Raw genomic sequence first — 24470 nt, 5'->3', positions numbered from 1 at the left:
CAGTAACAAACTTGTGTAACTGTGAGAAGTTATTTTACTAGTTTCTTCAGTATTGTATGAACGACTGATATTGAATAAAACTGTGCACAAGCAGAGTAGAACAGAAACCGACAAGAAATACTTTTTAAAAAGTTTTAATTTCTTTAATGACATTGACAAAAATAACAGGAAAGTACTCAGTGTTCATGTGTAAAGTATTCATTAAATTAAGTGACTCAAGCAAATGAAAAAGTTATGTTACTTCAATTTTATCGCCTCTCGACCTGTGCAACGACTCGTCTAGAGCTTTATATAGTGTATGCATTTCTTCAACAGTGTATTTTTACAAGTTATAAACAAGATACTAATAGGTTTGTGTCATCTATATGTTAAGCTCTTAAAACCAATACATCATGAAAATAATCCCTATGAAGTAATATTAGATAATATATTTGAGAGGAGGGTCATATGCTTTTTTAATATAGGCCTTAATATAATCTATTTAAAACTTTAATTATTCATATAATCATATATTTTCTTTACATAATAAAATATTGTATACACAAGGCAAGTTTATTTTTCACAGCAGTTCACATTGGTCGTTAAACCCATGTCTCTTATGTATGGCTTTGAAATCAATAATCAAGACAAAATAACAGTTTTTTTGTTTAGTAGTGTTTTCAGTGAGTGAGTTAGTGTGTTTATAATAGCAGACATGGTGGCAGAATAATGTGACAATGCATTCACACTTTGGTCACCGGGGGAGCCTCCTGAAGCTGCCTCAGCAGCTTTCAGAATGCAGACGTAGTTCATGACGACCTCATCCACCTTGGCTACCACCTCGCGTCGTTCGCTTTCAGTGCTCAGGCCTTCTACTAGTGATATGCAGGCTTGCGTTAAGCAACAAAGTGTGTGGAAGCTGTGCGTCAGTGTGAGCAGCAACTCCTCCGGGCTGCTGTACTCCATGGCCATCTGACTGCAGGCGCTGCTCAGCACTTTGGCCTGCATGAAGAGGAGCTCGGAGAACGTTTCCATGTCAGCCTCACTGGCCCCAGGCATATCACCTCTGGAAGGGTGGCCTACACTCGAACGCAACACGCTGATCATCTCTAAGGCATCCTTCCGTGCAAGTGCGAACCCTGTGTGAAGGCTATAGGTTTTTCCCTTCATTGAATTTATATGAGCTAGCCTATCTTTGAGGCTCATGTTCTTCATATATGCAGCCATTTTGCTCTGTTGAGCTTTATAGTTTGCTTTCAAGGTACTGTTTCCCTTGCCACTGAAAGAAACTGAGCTGTCAAAGAGCAGAGCATGTGAGGACATATCTAGATCTTCATCACCAGAGTGAGTGTTCGACTTTCTCTTGAGGAAGCAGTGACTGAACGGCCCACGGCACTTCCATGTAACTGTATCCAGCCTCGGTGCTGTTTGCTCGGGTAGCAACAGAGAGGCTCCTCTTATCAGCTGTTCACCAGATGAATTAGCGGCAACTGAACCCTGGGACAAGCTCTTGGGTAAGGTTTTGGCAGAAAATGTCATCTGCTCTTTTGGGGGATCTTGAGACTGCAAATTCTGACTATCATTCTTCCCTGTAAGTATGGCTTTGGTCTTTTCAAACAGTGCTTCTAAGCTCCTGGAACCTGGCATTAAGGTGCTCCAGCTCCTCCTGAGCATCCGAACCCTGCGTGGCTTCCTGAGGCTGCCTGTTGTTGGGTTGTATGAAGATCCGCTTGAGGGAAAAGCTAGGGTGTGTGGGTCAGGCTCAGGGCTGGCCTGGGTTAGCCCTCTGGGCTCTGTGCTACTTTGTAATGATGAAGGTGACATGATTGTGTTGGTGGTACTGGTCTCATTACAGAGAGCTAAAGATGACTCTTTCCCAGCCTTCTTCAGCTGTGTGCAAGCTACACTAGGGGTAGTAGGAAAACAAAGAGAACTGTTAAGCATCTACTTGACATTAAAAAATTATTTTTCAGTTCATTAGTTTCACAATATTATTGGTCAAAGTACACATATACTGCATAATTAAGAAGAAAAGTCTCAATTCAGGAGAATTTAGGCCAGCAGCCAGTTAGCTTAGCATAGTAAAAAGACTTTGGAGACCAGAGACTTGGCTCATCAAGCTCTGTTCATAGGCATATTTTGCTACCTTTGAACAACCTTATTTGATTATGCACTGATGTTTTTATACTTGCGCCTGTCTCTGATCTTTATGCTAAGCTAAGCCAACAAGGTGATGTGAAGCTTCTTATTTGAGAGACAGATATAAAAGTGGTATCAATCACAATGTCACTGTAAGCAGAAAGTGAATAAGATGAATTCCCGATATGTTGAGTAGTTTGTTTAAGAAAAAGGGCAACATATCTTGAAGTCATTTCAGGCAAATAAAAAAAATAAAATAATTTTTTGTCCTTTAATCTCTGGTTGTATCTAGCTATGCTTATTGATCTGATTTTCTTTTTCCAAATTTTGAAACATCTTTGTATGTTACAGTCCCAAGTACAGGCGAGATAGATGAGATTATACTTGTTGTTCTCACAGCAGTAAACAATTGTTTAAAAGGAAAATCTAAATCAGAAAGCACATAAAAAACCAAACATCTCCCAGATATCTGTTTGGAGTAGCCTTTCAAATCCTCTGAGCTATCCAGAGCCTGGCTGTTATCTTGACTGATATCTCTCTTATTGGATACCACAGTTACACCATTATCAGTATTGGTGACTGACATGAATACTTATTTTTAAGGGAACATAATGCAGAAAAAAGATGCCCAGGGAAAATTAGAAATGGTGTTGAGACACCAAGTTTAGCAATGTCTGCAGCATATTTAGCAAGAGTAGCAGATATGCAGAGCTGAAGCATATCAACTCTGTCTGATATGACAGAGTTGAGACAGAGTAAGCTACTAACTCATTTGCAAAATACATTGCTGGAAAGCTAGTAACCACTTGCACTGACCCAAAAATCCAGTATTGTCAGACCCTTGTAAAACTACTTTCTGCTGAAATTATAAATTGTAATTATTCAGAGATATATGCATCATAAGCAACATTTGATTCCATTCTGGTTATACAGATGAAGGCTAGAAAAATATTGTGCAGTGAGAGCATTTCAGATATATTCTCAGACATATATTTGCTGCTAGTGATGAACTGTCTTAAATGTTGATCTTACCAGGCTACAAATTAGAGGTGTACCCTCCTGTTTAGTTTTACCTGTAGTTTCCTTTATTTTGGGCATTCTGTGACTGCTGTCCCGTGTAATCCCAAACCCAGGCTCGGCACTGGTAGCTGCGTGGATCTTCCTTAACAGGGTGGGGTCCACGGGATGGCTGGCCTTCCCTTGCCCAGGGACCCCGTAAGCTTTCTCCTCAGCAGTGACATAACTCAGCCCCTTGAGCGAAGATTCGGACAGTACATGCATATTGTCTGTGGCACAAAGGGGAGAATCCATGGGGGTGACACAGCTGCTGCTGCCTGTGCTACAGCCTGCATCTATTGAGGAACACTGTGAGCTTTGGAGAGAATGAATGCCATCACTTTGAATTGATGACATGCGCTTGCTCACGTGGTAATCATATAACCGTGAGACGTCTGGCTCTGACTGTGGAAGCTTCATTTGCTGCTGCTCATTATCCTGTGAAATAGCATCACCCTCTGCAGGGATGGGCCCTTTGGATGGGGAGATGAGATGGGCATTTAACTGTTGGCTTCTTTCATCTAAGTCCTGCTTCTCTCCCTTTGCTGTCAACCTGTCTGCGTGGGAAGCCTGTGAGTCACTCACACATTCTGGAGCGAGATTCTCAGCCATTTTGTTTCCAGGCACTCTCTGCTGCCATTTTTGATGCCTATCTTTAAAATGAGTTCGCCCCAGATCAAGTTGATTCATGTAATAGGAATCTCTCACAGTGAAAGCGTTATATTTCCCAACAAGATGAGGGAGCTCCTCCTTAGCTGAGTCTTGAGATGCTGCGTTTGATTTGTCAGAATCACAGGAATTTCCCTGGATTCTGCTCTCAGTCTCTCTCTGTTTTCCTCTCTGCCTGCTCATTACTGAGCCCATGTGCATCTTAGTGAAGTATTCACTCACTGATTTTATTTCCATTGTCTCTGGCTCCATTTCACCTCCATTCGAGTGAAATATCTGTGAGGAGGCGACACAGGAGGATTTTGCCTCCTCCTCCTGTTGCTCCTGGGGTTTGTACTGCATAGCTCCTGCTCCACCATCACTGGGCCCACTCACCTCTGTCTTTTCCTCATTCATGGCATGGTATCCTTCTGCTATGGCTACATGCATTCTCAGGTGGTTCTCCGAGTGTCTTTGAGCAGTGGCCAGCTCAGAGCTCTCTGTCATCTCTGAGGAGTTGGTCTCATTGCCAGAATCTGAAGAATCAGGACTAAATGCTCTTGATATTTCTACACCTGTGTATGAAACAAAGACAAATACCTCATTAAGAAATTTATCTGAGGCACATGGAAAATATCATAGATTCGGGAGGGAGTCAGAAAACAATTACTGGGGATGACACTGTAAATCACCATGTAAACGATAACTGATGTTTAGTTTGGAATAACGCAGCTGCTGATAAATGCAAACGGTACAAAATAACATTCCACATATGATTTAATTAATATTCTGGAATCTATAAAATATTGAAGTGCTGGTTATGCATCCAATTAAATAAATAAGTAATAAGTCATTAAATAAATAAATCAATTAATCAATTAGTCAATCAATCAAGACATCAATCAATTCCAAAACATGCATATTTGCAAGTATTTTGTTTGCCATAGAACAAAAGAAGAAGCTAAAAATACTTGTTTATTCTAAAGTAATCTTCAAAAATAGCCTTGACAAAATTATTGATACCCCTAAACAGGTGCCCTTCTGCAATATTGATATCAAACATATAATTTATATTCATATAAGTATATACTTGATTCATGAGAGTAGTCATGTTGAAGTTTTGTAGCATTATATACTCCTTCAGTATATATAATGACTACCAAACTGTTTCCAAGCAGGTTAATGTCTGGCTGCAAATATTATTAGCAACTTAAAGATCTATGGGACTGTAGCCAACCGCCCTGGACCTGGCAGCAGGTGGAAAATAAACTAAACAGAAGGGGTAGTCTGTATGGTAGCTGATAAACTACGGAAAACTTAAAATACATACAAGCTGTCTTCCAGGTACTGTGGTATTTTTGTGTGTGTGTGTGTGTGTGTGTTTTTTTAGTGAAAGTGTGTGTGTGTTTGTGTGTGTGTGTGTGGGGGGGGGGGGGGGGGGGGGGGTATCATGGAAGAAAACCCGGGAAAACCCCAGTCTGAAAGACAAACTTGCTGAAAAGCATGTTGATGAGTCACGCTGCTTCCGAGGGGATTTCCTTTAGACAAATGCAACTAAACTACAGCTTTCTAAAAGGCTTTAAAGGAAAAGAGTACTATCATCATGACTGTGAGACATGAGAAAGGGTCAGGTGCAGGCGTTTGTTATGAGGTTGCGTTGCTACATCTGGCTTTTTGGTGCAAAGTGTCAGAAAGTTCTGTCTCAGTCCCAGGTCATGCTCTTCTAACCGCATAATGGCCCAAGAAATGCATTTAAACGTATCCAAAGAATAAAAGAGAAGGAAATATTAGATTGTTCTGAAGTGGCCTGCTGAGAGTCCTGATGGTAAGCTTATTGAGCATTCAGAGATAAAATATGCAACTGACGGAAAGCACCCATGAAATCAGAGAGAACAGGAACAGAAATGGGAACTAACTGCAGAGGAGCATAAAGAGATACAGAGAGTTCTTTCCAAAAGAATTTGCTGACTTAAACAATATATTTTTGACAGTTTCAACTAATTCCAAAATTGCATCAATTTGAGGGTACCAATAATTTTGGTGATGTCTGTAGATGGCTATTTAAGATGATCTATTTTCTGTTATTTCTAATAACCAACAAATCTTTCACAGTGTGCAGTTGTGAAAACAAATGGATCCACAAAACAGGAATGAATCTTAACAAACTAACTGACACAATTATGAACACAAATGTCTGTTTTCTCAAATGAATGAAGAAATACTCACAAATGGAAACATAGAAGAAAATGGGCTTTATTGAAAAAAGAACACCAACAAATCAAAATGAATGGCTGGAACATGTGTAGTGTTAATGGATGAATGTTACAATAGTATAAGGAGAACCTGTGCTACTCTCTGACTGTGCTGGACTCTGTTCCTCAGATGCAGCGAGGGCCTCGAGTGCCTGTAAGGTGGATACTACTGCATCGTCCAGTGGCTTCCCGGGGCCCACTGCTCCGTGGGTGGGCACTGAATCAATGAGGGACACTGGAATATCATTGCAGGCCCCCTGGGCCCGGATCCCAGCCCCCTGCTGCTCCTCCTCATCAGAACTGTCCCTGAAACCAGGAGGAGGAGCAGCAATGGCCATGTTAAGAGAGTGCAGCAGTACGTCATTGTCCTCCTCATCATTACCCTCTGGTGGGGGAGGGAGGGAGGTCAAGTCAATGATGTCATCGCTGGACCCTGAGAGCGAGAGCAATGTAGGCTTGTCAATGTCACTCATCACCATGTCTTCCTCACAGCTGATGTCATCCTCATCCTCTGCATCATCTGTTGTCTCTGCGTAGCAGATATCATGCAGCAGTGGCTCCTCGATGCACTCAGTAGGACCAAAGATTTTGCTAGAGTACTGATACCCATCCTCTATGGCATCCATCATCTTGTAGTCCTCCTCGAGACGCCTGTACATGGGGCTGTGATTGTCTAAAATCTCTGGGCCTTCATCCATCAGTCTCTGGTAGCCCAGATTTTGGGGGTTTATACTGTCCAAGGGAGGGTCTCCAAATATGAAGGAGACCTTTGCACTCCTGGAGGTGTCCTGGGGTTTGGGCCTTGGGATATTCATATATGTTTGGGAGCAAGGGACTCTGCAGCACTCCACTCTCTCTGCATGGTGAATTGAGTGCTGGGGTTGGTGGATCTCAGTTATGTAGACTGGTTGGCCTTCACATCTGCCGTGATCGAGGTATTCACACTCCTGGTCAGAATATTCTTGGCTGCACCTCTGGTTGTTTCTGTCTTCACCTCCTTTGTGTGGTGTGCTGTATGTACACTCAATGGCCTGGTAGTTCTGCTTTACTCTTGTGGCATTACCTGCAAAGAGGAAGCAAGACTTGAAACAGGTTCTTTTTAAATACACCAAATTCAGATGAGTCATCTTGTGATCATTTTTAGGCATAAATGTTTCCATACTATCTGTATTTTTAGCCACGTTGAAGATGGAGCGCCGAGAGTCCACCAGTAATCTGTAGTAGCCAGCAGTCAAACAGGCCAGATTCATTGCATCAACAGACTCCATTAAGAGAGTGATGGGCTGTGAAAGATGCACACAATCAGACAAAATAAATGGCACTAGGTGGTGGTAAAATGAGATTATAATGACTGCAGAGCAAGCTTGCTGTTGTTAGGGTTAAAACAGAAAATATTTATGAATAAACACATTGTTTTCCTTTCAAGGAAGAAGAAGTTTCATTAACCTTTACATCCAGAACATGGAGTTCCACTCGAACCCTGTTTTCATCTTCTGTGTACATTTCAATGCGGTTAACGTGACTAAAATCAGCCAGAAGAGCCACCAAGTTGGTTTTGGTGTTAATCACATGACTGATGCCATATTTCGGACCCACCAGCAAAGTTACTTCTGTGTGCTTTTCACCTTGCTGTAAAGAGGAAGAAGGAGGCATCATAAACATCACTGTTAAGATATAAATAAAAAATAATGTGACACAGGCTATGAGGTGGCCAAAAGGTGTTGCTCACGACTAGTGTCGATTTAAACACACGCCCTCCATAAAGCCTCAAGTCGCTGAGATACTTCAGATAATGGACCTTTGCTTGCAAGGCAGTCAGCTGGAAGGGGCCGAAAACATAAAAATATATAAGACATAAGCTGAAAACACTTAAAATGAGGTCATCACCACATTTAGTTTTTAAAAAAGTGCAACACTGATCTACACAGCTGCCCTGAATGATTTATTTCAAACATTAACACTCCACTAGGTGGTAGCCAAGAGTCAGATCTGATGCAGGGAAAAGAGAGAGATGAATATACACACACTCGCAGAGAAAAAAAGAAGACAAAGAGGAAGAGGTAGCGCACTCTACCTTTTTACCAGGCGGCACCAGGTTTTGGTTGGTCTTGAGGATGTGAGTGAGAGCCTTTTTGATGTTTTTCTCTTTCATGCTAGACAGCACTGCGGGAGGCAGGAACAACGCCAGACCCCACTCCTTCCTGCAAATTCACAAAAACAAAAACATTAACAAAAAAAAAAGTCACTCAGTCACTGAGAAGAACAGTCATCATTCTTTCCCAGTGAGTGATTTACCCAGAGGCCTTGCAGGAGTTTACAGACAGGGTGCAATCAAAATGATCACCTAACGAGAGACGTATCTTTGGATGTTCCAGTAGAACAGTGATTGTGAGATCATTATATTATTTTACTGTGTAACTGCACTCTATCCTGAGCAGTATCCTCTACAGCTGGTAGAAGTTAATAGAGAGAGCAAAGTGGCTTTCAGTTAGAGGACATGTAGCTGATTCCTCGAAGGACATTATATTGTAAAACCCAATCTACTTACTCAATATACTTCAGGGAAACTTTCTGGGACTGTTTGGTATTGATGGTTAGTATATACATCTGCAGAGCAGCCAGACGGAGAGCCATGTCGTATTTCAGCTCTGACCCAAATCTCTCCAATACTACATCATTACAACTCTGGAGAAGACAAAGACAAGAAGAGGTTATACTTCAGTCACTTGTCATCATGCTTAAACTAGACCCTCATATAATAACTCGATGGAATGAAACATTATTTATATTTGTTCTAACAGTATTATGTGCATCTGTTGTTATTTACCTGAACATAGAGGTACTCAAATGCTACTGCATCTCTCCTAAGCAGGTCCACAGGATCCTTTGGGACAAAAGTAATCCGAAAAAAGCACTTCATTTTGTGCGAACCTGGCCTCTGCGTCACCTAGAGGACAAGTCAGAGATAAGAAAGGTCCTATTAGTCATTAAGTGTTTATGTCTGTAATTTCTCCAAACACATCGTTGTTTTTTTCAGATAGACACAGATAAAAAAAAATGAACACATAAGAGATACACTGATCTTTATGAAACTGAAAATTAATCAAATTAGTAAGTTCATTTCCCAAAAGCATTTTCTTGCACATAGTTCAGACTAATGAAAAGCCATTTTAGATTTATTGTACTGCAGGATGAGTAAAAACATCATGGACTATGTACTGCTGCTCTGTTACATTGCACCTGTCTCACCTGAGTTAGCATCTCCTGCTCATGCAGGAGCATGAGTTTGCTGGCAGATCCCTCAGCTCTCTGCTCAAGCATCAGAGAGAAGTGCTCAATGCTCTTAATAGATAGCTTTTCTTGCAGGGTCAAGATGACGTCCTGTCATACAGACAATGTCATGGTTAATACAGCATGTGCAGATGCAGCAGCTTTAGTTGTGACACTGCTCAGCTCAGTGTCATAACTATAAATCACTTTAACAGCTTAATTCATACAAAAAACACGAGCATTATTAAACAATCAGAATTTTTAACTGCAGCAGAAGAAAAATCAGTTTGACTTGCAAAAAAAAGCTGAAAAAATTATTTTTCAGCTTCTTTGTGTTTGAATCATGCTTTCACTTAAAAAGGTTTTGAAGGCTGCATTCAAGAGAGGATTTTGCACTTTATAATGTACATTCAATATTTAAAATGAACATCACTTAAGGTTACATAACAGTATTTCACAGTGTAAGGGTGTTCTTCCAGCACCTACCTTAATGGATGTGGTGCTGTCAAATTTAAATGATTTAGTTTGCCCGTTTTCCAGGTACACCTTCAAAACATTTGGCATAAAAAGAAGGGAGTTGTCCTTCACAGTTTCCTGAGGATAGAGTACGACACATGTGATTAACGGATTTTTATAACTGAAAGTTAGTAATTTGCCATGGCGCATTAGTTGGGGTTGGGTGGGAAATTTTTTTAACTGGAAAGCATTCAGTAATTAAATAGGAAAATGACTCTGAAGATTAAAGGAAAATTAAAGAAAACATTTTGAGAAACAGACTTGTATGGGATGGCACCGTATGGCATGAAGACAGTTAACTTAGCTTCATATAAAAACTGTAAATGTGGAAAAAAGCTAACCTGCCTCTGTCCAAAGATAACACAATTCACCTACTTCTATAGTTCACTAATTGCTGTGTTACATCTCGCAATGATACAAAGACTTCTGGAAGTTAGTATTCCCAACAAAGACATAAAACAGAATAGAAAGCCCTTTAAAAAAACAAACAAACAAAAAAAACAAATCTATCAATTTTACATCATGGTTTTTGAATATTTAAAGCAAGCTTACAAGTTAACATGTTAACTTGTAAGCTTGCACAATGAATTTTTTTAAGGTAAGGACAAAGCTTCTATTTCTAGCTAGATGCCACTCATAAGCATGAGCATGATACTCATCCTCCCATGTAACTCTCAGAATTAAAAAAGCAAATTGGCTTATTTTTCAAAATGGTGAGGTAATTGTGCTAACAAATATGTGACTAATGATATTATTTACATTTGATTTTGCCTTCCGTGGCAGTTTTTGAGCCAAAATAGTACACAGAATAAATTTGACACATCCTCTTCAATAATGAAACTTGTAGTTGCTTTTTTTCTCTGTCATTTACCCAACAAGGTCCCCCCCTGTTTTTGTTTCAGTCATATAGAATTTATTAACAGTTTGTGATTTCTGATATCTCCAAAAATCTCCAGCTTTAAGAGGTCAAGTCTGCTTCTGTCATTTTCTATTCCAAACCTAGATGTGAAACAAATGAATTAGAGTTCAGTGTGACTTACTGGGATCTGTCCATTGATGATGACCTCTTCAGCGAATCGGACTTTAACAGGATTAGTCTTTAACTTGGCCTTTTTGGCTGCACTGATGAATGCCGATTTGGGTGACTTTTATAAGAAAATAAAGGGGAAACAAAACAGGCATTAAAAAGTGTTTTTTTCCATCACAGAATTCAAGGGCATGCGTCCTTCTTGAAACATGACATTACTCCCATTACTCTCTCATTGATGATGCAATCAAGGTGGCACTGTACAAAGGGATAAGAGAGAGGACACCCTCATGGCATTGAGCAAAGAAACCCCTGGTAAACAGAAGTAATTACAGACAGGATTATAAGAGCTGTTTTTCTGCAGCTACAATTCTTGCTGCTTCTAAAGGCTTGTCATGTTCAGGATTGAACAAAATCAAAACGCACGATGACTGGATGAATGTTGAATGGTAAACACTACAATTATTGTTGCAATGTATACAGTTTTTTATCACACATCATGCAAGACACACCAAAGGTTATATTTTATGCTATATTTTAATTTTCCTCTCCGTTTTTGTAAACATGCACTGAAGGTCTAGTCTATTTTTGGAGGGAATTCAAGCATAAATCCATTCCCACTGAATTATTATGTGAACTGTAAACAAAGGCCGAATATATGCTCCTGGCACTGTGTGTTCACTGCCATCTGGTGCTCTGTGACTCTAGTAAATGTTGGAGTGGCAGGTTCACATGAGGTTCTGTGAGGATCTAACGCTGCAACATGAGAAGACTTGGAAAGACTACAGCAATCGGGCTCCCCGTGAGTTCGCTGGGCTCTAACACTTAGCCCAGGCATTACTGATACTATGCCAGAACAAACATATGGCATGATTAATGGCTTATTTTCACAGAGTCAACATAATAATCAGCTCCAAATGAACATACAGTGGCGTGGAATGTATCTGATTTCATTCATAAGGAGGACAGAGAAACTTACGGGGTACGGCTGAACAACAGTTAGCAATATAGACTCCTTGCAGCTCCTGCAGGACAAAAAAAAAAAAAAAAAAAAGACAAAAGTAAAATTTCAATAAATATGGTTTATGAATGATAAAATGAACACACTCCAAAAACAGTGGGTAAGAGACTACTGGAGGATGAACACTATTTCAAATTGGTCCACCTGGCAGCCCTGTAATGCCACCATTGTGCAGAGCTTTGCTGCAGAGAAGAAGCCTATTCAAGGCCACAGGAGCCATAGAGGAGTGGCTACATGGGCACTTTTCCCTGTACTAATGTACTGTTTACAGACTGCAGCACAGGTCACGCAAGGACCAAATGCTCACTGCCAGCTTCTCAGCTGTGTGAATGAAATTAATCTAATGAGACGCTTGAAAACACAACAACACCAGCATACAGCTAAATGAAGCAGGTGGCTAGAGTAATGTGCTTTCTCTATCCAGCTGTAATATTTGGTTTTAGAGCATATCAGAATAAGATAAAGATAGAAAATACAGTGATGTTATACTTGGAGTGCTTTCTTATTCTGGAAAGTTTGCAGCCATCAACAGTATCTCCACAGGCAGTAAACTCTTTATATATCTTATATCAGAAGCTGAGAGTAAAAAAATAAGACATTGCAAAGAACTACAATATGACAGTTCATATAAAAAATATTCACTTCTTTTGAATGTTTGGGTGTTGTGTTAAAGTTTAATAAGAGTGTTGCCATACCTGACAAGGTCGATAACCCTTTCCCTGGGTGCCGAACTGACTGCCTCATCATTAATCATGATGATCTCGTCCCCTGGGGTCAGCTTGCCTTCTGATGGACCCCCTGCCAAAATACACCAAACAAGATTTAATGGTCCAAACTTTGCACAGCCCTACCATTTTTTCTTCATTTCCTTTCCTGGTTTCCTGTCTTGGGGGCTCCAAGCTCTAATGAATGCTTTCTCATTGAAGGCTGTTCAAATCAATGAATCATCGACGTAAACTACAGCCTCAATGGGTTTTCCTCTTAGTTACATTTTAGGAGGCTTTCATCTCGTGTTGATATAGTAATGGTCATGAATTGGATGAGTCACTGTTGTGTTAGAGTCCGCTGTGTAGCTGGATCGTGTTACCTGGCGTGACTGAGCGGACCACCACAGGTTTCTCACTGCCTGCTACAAATCCAAAGCCAAGCACTGGGTCTCGCCTCATCTCCACCTTCCGGGGCGCTGGTGGTACAAACTTGTCTCCGTCCAGGCGAACTTCCTCCAGGGAGTTGCTCTGGGAGACGTGGCTGTGGGAGGGATAAAAAGGATATTGTCTGTTTTTTGTTTTTTTTTCAGAGCAGGTTGGTTTTGGTAGATCCCCAATAATATTTGTTTATTAGAAATCTTGACATTTTATAGACCACACAAATAAGCTGGTAGATTAATAGCTGAAACTCTCATTTTTGAATGCTGAATATAACCACTAAAATGAATCTCCTCCAAGAAACAGTGACAACTATTACAAGAGACAGCTATTGAAAAATGTAAATGGGAGGACAGAAATCAGCTTCACTGTACACAAAACTGTAATTTTCTACAAATACCCTCAGCGTTTAAATACAAAATGCCACATATTGTTTCAGAATAAGGAACCTGTACAATGCCACAGAAATAGAGCATGTGGGCGATGCTAATCAGGCTCCAATGTTTGTATTCACACATTGCAGTATGTGCCTTACAATAAATCTGTACTTCTCACACTGTTGTGTTAAATGTGTTAAATAATAGGCATGTGTTTCCTTGCCAGACTAATAAAGACACAGAACAGTTATAATATAGAGTGGCATGTCAGTGAAATTTCCTCCATACTGCAACACACACAAATACTGTAATTTTCATTTTTCTTTTTCTTACAGTAATGTTCTGGCATTTTTTTAAATACAGTTATATACTGTAAATGTGTCATTTTGTTGCTTGAGTCTGTTTCTAACTCATTTGGCAAAATTATGTCGCATCCTCTCTTGGGCATGAAATACTATAGCAGCCAAGGAGGCAGTGATCCAGATTACAGAGAGTTATGGACATTTCTGTTGAGTGCAAAGACTCGTGTGAATGTAAAGGTTTGAGTTCAAACATGAATTTATGTTGTGTCTTCACTGTCGTGATGCATGATGTGGTTCTCATGGTTTGCATGGCTGAGAACGTTGTCAGGGTTTAGCCAGCAATAGGCCACCATGACCGAGAGTGCTGTAGTGATTAATCTAGCCTTGCATTCATTATTCAGGGTAGTTATTACAGTAAAATGTTAAATGAAAGAGTTTGCTGTAACTCTGCAATGCATCCAAAAAAAGAGCTGAATTCGGGGTTCATGTAGACTGAGAACCGGTTTAGCATGAGGAAAGGCATTTTATTAGCTATACATCAGCAGTACTTTAAGATTTTACAGCAATAAACCTTTGTTGTAGATGACAGTGGGTGCACAGTAAAACAGTTTAATTTTTAAGATTCACTAATATCCCTGCCATTGATAGATGGCTGCAAATCAAGACTCTAACCTTATTAAACCCTTTGCTTCAGTTACCATGGTAAAATCATTTTCTCAGTCTTTTTAAGAGAATTATCATTATACTAGTTTTTTTTTTTTTTTTTAACTCTAAAGATGTGAAAAACCATCATGTAACTTTCGCATATCCTGTGATCAGAGTTTTTACAGTGCTCCTCCACTCTCCCTGCAAAAGCAGCAGCAGCAGCATCAACTCCGTATGGTGCCAACAATGTTGGTTAATTAAAGCCGTGGGCAGGCAGTGTGTAATTCACAGTTATTCTTGACACATGTACTGTTCACCAGTAAATACTAACAATTAATCTTTCACGGCACAAAGACACAGTGAGATCTGTCTGTTGCATTCCCAATGCTATGAACAGGCAGCAACACGACGACAAGTTCAAAGATGTTAAGTGACTGTCGACTGATATTTTGGAGATGGAGAATTTGGCAGCTTCTTTCTAGACTAATTAACATGTGATGTTCAATTAGGGTGCAATGCAGCTGCTAAACAGACAACAACAAGACAACACAAGTGTTTTTTTTGTTTTGTTTTGTTTTTTTAAGTAACATGAGTCCTGAACTTGAACTGTTGCATACCGTTATACAAGATTTCAGATAGATGCTATTTTTCCATAACAAATATATAAATCAAATGCTGATGCTTTCAATAATAGTAATTTAAGAGAACAGTAGAAAAGAATAATTAAAAAAAAATGTTCCTAAATGAATGCTACTGAATTCTACAAGCCAATTCTGTAAACCTGAATTGGCTTGTAAAGAGAAAACAAAAACTTTTTGTATGACAGTATTCGCCAGTATTTTTATAGCAAAGAAAAATTGTTTCTGTAAACATCAATGAATTGTAAACTGTTATAAAAAAAAGTGATAAAATTGTAATTGTAATATAAAATTATAAAAATTGTAATATAATTGTTTGTTTTTTTTAAATAAAGTTGTAATTGAATGTCTATAAACCAGTCTCACTGGTACATTGATTCGGGAGTGGTCAGTCATGTTTTTTTTTTTTTTTAAATTGCTTTTCTTTGTTAAAGTCTCAGTGCGCAACTCAATATAAATGGTGCTGCATGCTAATTAACTTTGACTGTGTTAATGTTATGCTGAGGTCACTGTACATGTATTTGCAGTTAAGAGACTATGCTATTCGTTTAAGTAAAGAAAATACAATTAAAGCTCCAAGTCTTCCATTTGCAAGAAATTCTGTGTTTCTTCATAAGTTAAAACCTGCATTTTCCTTCTTTACTGGACACAAATGCAGTCGTGTTTTTGTTGTTTTGGATTTATTCAGACCTAAAATCTGATACAAATGAAGAATTTAACCAACATACTGTTATCCCACATAATGCTCTTATTTAGTTTACCTACACACACAAACACGCGGGAACCTTTATCTTACCTAAATGTATCTTCTCTCAGATGTTTTAATTACAAAATCTATTTCACAAATGTAGTATTTGCTTCCTTACCTTGATGTTTTATCGTAACAAAATACTTACTGACTTCAGTACTTGCTAATGATTCATTTAAGTATGCATCCATCACTTTAAATTAACAGGATTTAATACCATTTTGCATACACATTTTAAAAAATAATAAGCCAAATAAACACAGGGACCTCTAGATCTGGTGGTGTGATATAATGGAATTGGCAGGCAGAACAACTGGGTGCAAAATGTGTAAAGTCTGATCTGATGTAACAAGACTGAAAAATGAAGCTTAGTTGAAAATAATGAGTTCTATTATGTCAGCTACTCATATCATGGACCTTTTTTCTAAAATCCATTTGCTTCTGCATAATCACTCCATGTTTACTTAAAGTCATTAAAAGAGCAAAACATATTCCATTATCATTCAGCAGATTAGGAAAATGTATCTCCTTCACATCTTTTTCCTTCAGATAATCTTTTTGACAGAGGTATTAACTTTCTTTTCGCAGCACATTTAATAAATTGGATTTTAGCTTGGAAAATAGCATCACATAATAACCTACCACCTCCACTTTACTACCACGACTCTAGAAGAAACATCCCATAAATTATTAAGTGATGCATTTAAAAGAAATTGAAACAAACTGTTTTTAAATTACAGTATTTACATGCAAGACTTATGAATCGAGTATGCTGTTTTTGGTTCCTCCTTAGCTTCGTAATGTCAAAGTTTTCTCTTAAAACAATTTGTCTGTCATCATATGATGACATCAGTTATTGCAAACTGAATCACAAATCTCTTTAGATTTTTTTTTTTTTAAATGGTCTTCCAAGGAACATTTAGCTTGGATTTATTTGTCCATTTTATCTCACGAATGAGAAACTCAGCAGATTGCGCACAAATCAAAACCATATGGACCTGTACATTCAGGAAGAATACTGCCTCCTCCCCTTCATGGCCACCTGCTAAACATGGCTAGAGTCCCATTGTGCGGACAGCCATGCATCCACTGGTCTGTAATCATACCCATTAGCTGCTAGTGTAGCTCTACAGCATTGTGCAGAGCAATCACAAGCTGCACTGTGAGCTTTACGGCAAAGAAGACAAACAAAAAGGAACAGCAAGAAATACTGGGCTGATTCTCCCCGTTGCAGTCTATTTTTATTCTAAACGGTTGTCACCAAAATCAGAATGATACCCTCCCATCTCAGGTTCAGTCATATGGGTTAATTTAACTAATTTAACAAGAAGTCTCTCAGTCCACTTGTCACAACACATATCCTTCATATAGTTGTACCTGCTTTAAATGTCATAACATTATTAACTGTATGCCAAACTGTTCATATTGTCTGGCAAATATTTTATTCATGTGCTTATATCACACAGACTAGACATGTATTCCACTGAGAAATACAACAATTTGGCAAAGGCAGCCAGAGGCTTGACAAACTAAGATAGCCACTTGATTATTTATGAATCTTTCTTAAATTTAGAAAGGAAAGGCTGGAGCCAAAACAGCCTCCATGATCTGCCTCTTGCAGACACACTCTGCATCCTGCACTTTCACTGCTCCTTACTTCTTATATAACTCCTCTGACATCACGCTTCGCATGCTATAACCCATGTGTGACAAGTGCTCACCTCCTATTCGTATATTAAACCAATATTTCACATTTGAAAGAAGCATCTATAGTACAAAAACGACTACTCTAATGGACTTGTTACATTCCCAGATATTTAATGAGAAGAATTAACACTCCAATGAACATAATGAAAGCAGTAAATATTTTTGCAGAAACAGTGAGTATGGATTAGGTTTGCTGAAAGCCTCTGCATTTATTATATCTAATTTGTGTTTTGCACATCAGATTTTTTGACAAAATAGTAAAAATTGCAGTCAAATCAACAGAACAGCAAATCAAGCACTCACTTGTTACACTGCTGCACACACAAACACATGAAAAACCAGTGGAGCGTTTCTTTTTACCTGTCAGTACAGATTTCCACAAGTGCCAGTTAAGAAGGATCAATTACGCTGATAACACTATAACTCTGCATCCTCTAAGGAATTTGAAGACTCTCAGATCAAAACAGGCCCCCGTGCAGGTGAATTTCTTCATCATCGTCATCAACAGCAGCAGCATACACACACTCGCACTCTCAAAAGCCCTCTCCTGCATTTGGGAGACTGCATGAGGAGTATTGTGGGTGTGTGTGAGAGCGTGAGAGAGAGTGAGAGTAGGCAGGGGCAGAGTGTGCGCAGCAGTGGAGGGAGCAGAAAATCAGTATTCTGAATGCACAGATGGAGACAGTGTGGAGGCAGTGACGTGGCTGGAATAATCACAGGTTGGCAAAGTGTCTGAAACATCTGGAACAGAGAGAGCTACCCCTCAGTTTCTTTAAACATAGGGCACTTACTTGATGTAGCAGTCACGCCCCTCTCTGTTGGTGCCCATGTCCCAGCCATTTGGGGGTCCCTGTGAGCCACTCCAGGTCCCTGAAGGGGGCGGCCAGCCTGAGGATTTGGTCCTGTGGCTGCAGAGGCAGAGAGCAGAGCCGAATCAAGCATAGCTTAACTTTTTTATAATATTTTGTGGTGTCAAAATGAATGAAAAAATGCCTCCTGGTCAGATAAGTTTAACTGCAAAGGAACCCTAAAAATAGTCTTTGCCAAGAAGATTTTTGAATCTTAATAGAATAAATAAATGGTATAGATAAAAAGCGATTCAACCCAAGTGATAAGAGATTGTCCGATTCCAGCGTGATAAACAATGTTCCATAGTCACGGTTCACTCAGTGCATACAAATCAAATTAATTACATAAGCTCGACACACAGGCGGAGTTGTCATGCCTCACTCTTGTGCTTTGAGAGGCATGAAATTGGTTTTATTTCTAGATGTCAGCGCATTCTTTATAAAAGAAGCCCAGGGGGATTCTGTCATGAAGTACTTATTTGATTTGCTCAACGCCAAGACGATTTGATAAAGTTTATCGGAGAATATAACCAGCCATAACCGTCATCCACAAAGCAGTTCATTCTAGCCTATTGTCTAGAAGACAGCAGCTTTCTAAATCTCAGTTTCAGCTGATTTTCTGATTTTACTAGCAAAACAAAGTTGTGCACAAAGTTACAAGTTGGCGGAGTGCAGGTATTCAGGAGAACTGTAATTGGTCAAAATGCTTCCATCTGTCTTTTTGCCTGCATCCCCCTCCTTTTGTTCCCTCTATCTCTGTCTTTGTGTCTGCACAGTGGTGATGCTATGAAAGCGGTGGCAGTAAGTTATGTCACTTCAAAGGCTTGTCTGCCATGTAACAGGGCTCTTCGCATTCATTATTCAAAGCCCCTCTTTCTTTCCCTCTAAATGTTTCCCCAGTTACTGTACCGATGATAATAAAATGCGTGTGCGATGTTCTCCTGCCCGTACGAAAGAGTGTGTCTCAGTGTGTGTGTCTGTAAGGGGCACACATGTCCATTCCATGAGATATGAATAAAGTATTTCCATTTCATCAACACAATGTTTAAGCTGGAAGAAAGGCCACAGAACATTACAAAGCTAGTTGGTGCAAACAGGTAGTCCACTACAAAGTAATGAAACATGAGCTAATGCACAGTTCTGAAGTCGCAGAGCGTTATAAAAACACACACCTAAGTGCCACTGGATGCATTAGGTCATATTTAATTCATTTAAAAAAAAAAAAAAAGAGTTCTGCAGTGAAAATAGTGTTCTTCCTTTGTGTACCACATTTTAAGTTGGCCTGTGAACACTGGAAGCAATCTGATTTACTTTAACAATACAGTAGTGTGTTTGGGAGTTATTAGTGTTTCCACACAGATATGGATTTATTTGACCTACAGTACATTAGCTGGGAACAGGCCTCGATGGTGTATATTTAGAACATTTCCTGCAGCTCATATGATGTGTGCGGACGCAACTGGATACTGTCTGACACTGTTGGAGCCACCTCATTGACGAGTCCTCCTTGTACCCACCATTGTACCAGCAGCCATTTTAACACAACCATTGTCTGTAGCTGCTGATTTACACGTTTTAGTCATGTGATGTTCAAAAGATCAAATAACTGAATCTTATGGATAATTTTCTAAACTGATAATATTCTTCCCTAATATAGCAATGAAATGCTTTACATTTTTCCAAAGGCTTACAACATAATAAAGTGTCTTACTTACAGTTCCAGTGCCTTCAAAATATATGTCTTAAGTAATGAATTGCTCCAAAAAATCCATTTCCTGTTTCTATGCCACAACGTATCAACAGCATAGCCATAGACACGGTGATCTTTGATTTCTTTGGTCTGCAGACAGGAGGAGCATTATGACACTGAGTCGCAGCACTCCAGCTTAACAAAGTGACTGAAAATGTTCACCCACTGGTGGACAGTGAAACTGATCTTCCTCGGTGAGCATCAATAAATAATGCCTGCACAGTCACATCGGACTAAGTAGTCGAGCGCTAAGTAGGCAAGCCATGCTGCACAATTCATGAACAGGTTACCCAAGAGTCAGAGTGAGGACAATTAGAACAAGAAGCTTGGGAGGCAAATGCAGTTCCTGAAGGCTTTCTCTGAGCATAAATTCCACTAAAACTACAAAATGCATGACGGACTTTTTGTGTTTTGCACATGCTTTTGGATTGAGCTATGATTTATTTAGTTATTATTTAGAGCGACCAAAAATATTTTAAAAGAGCACCAAATGTACAACTGAAGAGAAATGGGAAATCAGGCACTCGTCATGAAATTAACAATGAGTCTTTGGTGATGCAACAAATAACATTGGGGTTTTATAATCTAAACTAATGAAAACTTGTAAATCTGTCTTGTTATCTAAATTGTAAAGAACAGATATTGCAGTAAATAGTTGAATTGTGCTGTCCTGGTGATGGCAAAACGATCACTTTTCAGTCCTTCATAAAAAATGCATGCACAATGTGACCCTTGTTTAATCACAGTAGTTCACTCTGACTTCACTGAAAGCATAGAAGCACAGCAGCATTCTAGTGTTATATGAATGCTGAAGTCCTATTTATGTAGGGAGTAACTGCACATTATAGTCAAGCCACAGCTAACAAGAGCATTCCAACAGACATTCCAGTTAGTTTAAATAATTTACTTCAGTGATCTCAATGAGGGTTGGCTATATGAAACCACGTTCTGGTGCCACACGTGTACCATTATGCATGCTGGGAATAAAAGAAATGTATTTATTCATGAGGTATTCACAACATTTTTTTTTTTTTTGCCATCATAAGTGTATTGCATCAAGGACTGCTGTTTGGAAGCAGCAGCAAAATTTTACTGACGTTTATGTTCTGTTGCCCAGGGGGCCAAACCGATTGCATTTCCTTTTTTGGTTCCTACACATTTCCCAGAATTCACTGGGCAAAAGAAAGAGAATATCCTCAGGTTGCGACAGCCATAATAATTTCCTTTGCATATGTCATCTTGAATAAATCATAACATTTTTCTCACCCAATGCAGCCAGATCAGTTTTCTGCCAATTAAAGACTCATAAAGACATGAGCTTCATATGTTCCCACAGTCAAAATGACCTTACTAGCAGAAATTTAAAGGTAGAACAATTAAAATTTGACATATCCTTATTGTAAGGTCAACAATAGGGTCAACCTTAATAAGTGGAGAAGGAGAGGAGTGTTACAAATATGATTTGAGGTACGCTGTGGCTCTGATTCTGCTTTCTCAGTGCTCTCAAATTAAACAGACAGTTACGCATAGATAGACCACTAATGTGATTCTGTTTGGATATGAAATCATTGGAGAGACAGCAGATGAGATGACCATCTCCTGGGAGAGAGCCCAGGGAGTAGAGCAGAGAAGTGGCTCAGACAGAGTGGAACCACTCTGATTAAAGGCCTTATTCCTCTGCTCCTCTTTTAGAGACTTCTTCCATCCAGCTGAGGGCACTGCCTCTTGTTTCAGTAAACATCTGCCCTCTGCTCGACTTGTTAAACCACCACCTTGGCTCTAATTCTTTGATCGATATGGAAGCACAAAAAAACACGGTGCAGCCTGTGATTTATACTGTGTGCTGCTGTATATGCATTAGTGTTAAAGTGAAGGCTATCGCAATGTAACTGCTAATTTTGCTGTAAACTGCTCGATTTTATTGTATATAAATGTTTTTTTTCTACTCTACATTGCATCTATTTGATGTCAGAGAAGAAAGCACTGTTTTTTTTTTTTTATTCAAGTAATGACTTTCCCATGACCACATTACATTAAGGCAGCCAAAAATCAGCCTGCCTGGGTGATTAAAATTTCTTCTCTGCCCCAAATAATGCCATAAAACAATAATACTGAAATTGTCTGCAGAACAACACTCACTCCAGAATAAGAGTGTCTGTTTTCCCCATTACTCTAAATGAATATTGTATTTCTGTGTTTGTCTTCGTAAGCACTGATATTGTTGCCATGGGCAACCGCACTATCCTGAGCAGCTCTCTGGTGCCTCTATATAGAAAGGTTTTTTTGGTTAGTTAATCTCCTCTGGGTGGGTATAAAACAGCATCTGGGAAACGGCCCACCCACTGTGATCCCCCTGCTATGTTACAGTGAGTAAAGGAACCTCAATGTCCCGCTGTTTACCTGTTAAATGGCAAAACAGTATTATCTTGCAGAAGAGCTACTATTTGAAAGCTGGATACAGTATAGTCTCTAGGAGCACTTAACATATAGGAAATTCAGAGCATATCACAAAATATCATATCAGAATCGTAATGTGCATGATTGCATACAAACAATACATTTCCCAGCCCAGTAGTAGACCTTCCTACATCTGACTGATTCAGTTGAAGTGATAAATCCAGCTGTAAAAAGATATTCAAAGCTAAACAAATCTGTGTTTTTTTGTTATTATACTGTGGTCCCCCCAGACATCCTTTGTGCTGCAGCTCTCTATGTAAAACATTAACGAAATATAGTGATGAACTTACCCCGTGGGTGCTGAACTAGACATGAATGCTCCTGCACCTCTTTGTGCTACTCACTGCTTTTACGCTAAAAGCTCTGAAGGACAGAACATAATAAATAGTTGCCTAAGACCTCATCCACCAGCCAGCTGGCTCCCATTTCTGACCCAGAGTCATTTCTGCTTTACTCTTCCCTGAAAGCTTCTGATTTGAACAGCTGAGTATGACAGATCTGTTGGTCTGTGTGTACGCTGATGAACATTTAGGCTAATCAATTTGCATCCTGACCAGTGATTTCCTGTGCAAAAAGTTTGCAGTCAAAACATGTTGAACAGTGGCTCACATTATAGATTTTTTTGAGAAGCACAATCGGGAATGACCCAAGCAAGCAGCACGAGAATAAAGTCACACAGTCCGACCAAATTAGCTTTAGCTGTCCTTCTGTTTTACTCGTGTTCAGGAAAACATGCTCATTTAATGAACATAGCTGTCATTTATTATAAGAGTGACTAAATATAGCTTTAAGCAAGATGCAGTGAACAATAATCTGGATTTTTTTTAAAATATATTAACATGCTCAGCAATCACCTACACATACTGTACACATTTTAGCAACCCAGCTGAATCAGGAAAGCGATTTCTCCATAGTGCTGTTGCTTGTATTTAGAAAACCCACAGAATTTAACAAAGGTGTAGCTGCCTTTCGAGGAAAATTAAAACTAAGTTCTAAATAGTGAAACAAAAGCAGCTTAAGCAACTTCAGTCAAAGAGAACATTAATGGTTTGTTATCTTTCAATTATAGTACTTTAAACAAGTGAAAATGCTGTCTTGATTCTAAAGCAAGAAAGAAAGAAGAAAATGAAAGCTAGATTATCCTTTTCGTCTCTGACAGGAGACACATCTGGGGGCGTTGCAAGGCAGGAGGAAGAGACAATGAGGGGGAGCATTCCCTTTCTTCTAGCTCACTGACTACATACAGTGGGCTTCTCTGTAAAATGTAGCATCCTTCTGACTTAAATTCCTAACGGCAGATGAGAGCAAGAAAAACATCAGCAACAACAAAAGGGGAAAAAAATGCTACTGTAGCAGTAGTAACTCATAGCCAGGGTTAGCATTGTGTGGCATTATTAACAGTGACAGGATGCAGTGACGGTGGTGGTCCACTGGGAGCCGCATCACTGCTGCCATGGAGGGATACTAAATGGAAAGCAATGTTTTATACCATGATGGAAAATCACTGCTACCTGTTTGATTTCCTCTAGAAATGTCATAAAAAGGAGCTTATAAGTAAACGGAATACTGCGGCGCAGTACTAATATTTTTTGTGTATTTTTCCATTAAAAAAAAAAAAAGAAGTAATGAAAAAATGCCAGTGCAGTTCAGTGATGACTCATAAGTGAAATGATGTGCTCCTAACATACATTTCTGTGACACATAGTATCTTGTTTAATGTATCTTTTTGATGATCAGCTGTTCTCCTCATCAGTGGTCTGTGGTGCCTCTAATGGAGCCAAATCCCCTAGGAGGATTAATGTCCACTGGGGCAGATCAACTCAATCTAGCAGACCCATGCGTGCACAAGGTGCGGTGTAAGCCCTGTCGATGAATGAATTCCTCAGGAGTTATTTCAATGCATGCTTTACATTATCATCACTTCCAATCACTTCTTGTAAACTAA

The 24470-nt window shown here is 39.3% G+C and overlaps 1 protein-coding gene across 2 annotated transcripts in view; it reads right to left on the bottom strand.

Moving 5' to 3' along the window:
• Positions 1 to 118: 118 nt before the first annotated feature.
• The window catches only part of LOC115800139 (FERM and PDZ domain-containing protein 4), a 25512-nt gene continuing 1160 nt past the window's right edge, over positions 119 to 24470 (bottom strand). Inside the window, exons 2-17 of one of the 2 annotated variants that reach the window (XM_030757396.1) lie at positions 18262 to 18378; positions 12996 to 13156; positions 12604 to 12706; positions 11867 to 11912; positions 10901 to 11005; positions 9831 to 9938; positions 9324 to 9455; positions 8902 to 9021; positions 8623 to 8759; positions 8149 to 8275; positions 7804 to 7893; positions 7521 to 7703; positions 7237 to 7357; positions 6166 to 7137; positions 3192 to 4397; positions 119 to 1880 (exon numbers count right to left, since the gene is read on the bottom strand). In XM_030757396.1, coding sequence (XP_030613256.1) covers positions 622 to 1880; positions 3192 to 4397; positions 6166 to 7137; positions 7237 to 7357; positions 7521 to 7703; positions 7804 to 7893; positions 8149 to 8275; positions 8623 to 8759; positions 8902 to 9021; positions 9324 to 9455; positions 9831 to 9938; positions 10901 to 11005; positions 11867 to 11912; positions 12604 to 12706; positions 12996 to 13156; positions 18262 to 18378 — 4987 coding nt within the window. In that variant the 3' untranslated portion in view covers positions 119 to 621. Of the gene's footprint in view, positions 1881 to 3191; positions 4398 to 6165; positions 7138 to 7236; positions 7358 to 7520; positions 7704 to 7803; positions 7894 to 8148; positions 8276 to 8622; positions 8760 to 8901; positions 9022 to 9323; positions 9456 to 9830; positions 9939 to 10900; positions 11006 to 11866; positions 11913 to 12603; positions 12707 to 12995; positions 13157 to 17830; positions 17955 to 18261; positions 18379 to 24470 lie in introns of those variants that run through there. The other variant, XM_030757397.1, reaches the window with a different exon arrangement.

Source organism: Archocentrus centrarchus, chromosome 21 (assembly GCF_007364275.1).
Source record: "Archocentrus centrarchus isolate MPI-CPG fArcCen1 chromosome 21, fArcCen1, whole genome shotgun sequence".
Lineage (NCBI taxonomy): Eukaryota > Metazoa > Chordata > Actinopteri > Cichliformes > Cichlidae > Archocentrus > Archocentrus centrarchus.
Note: the sequence above shows the minus strand (reverse complement) of the source record. Positions and strands in the feature narration are given on the sequence as shown.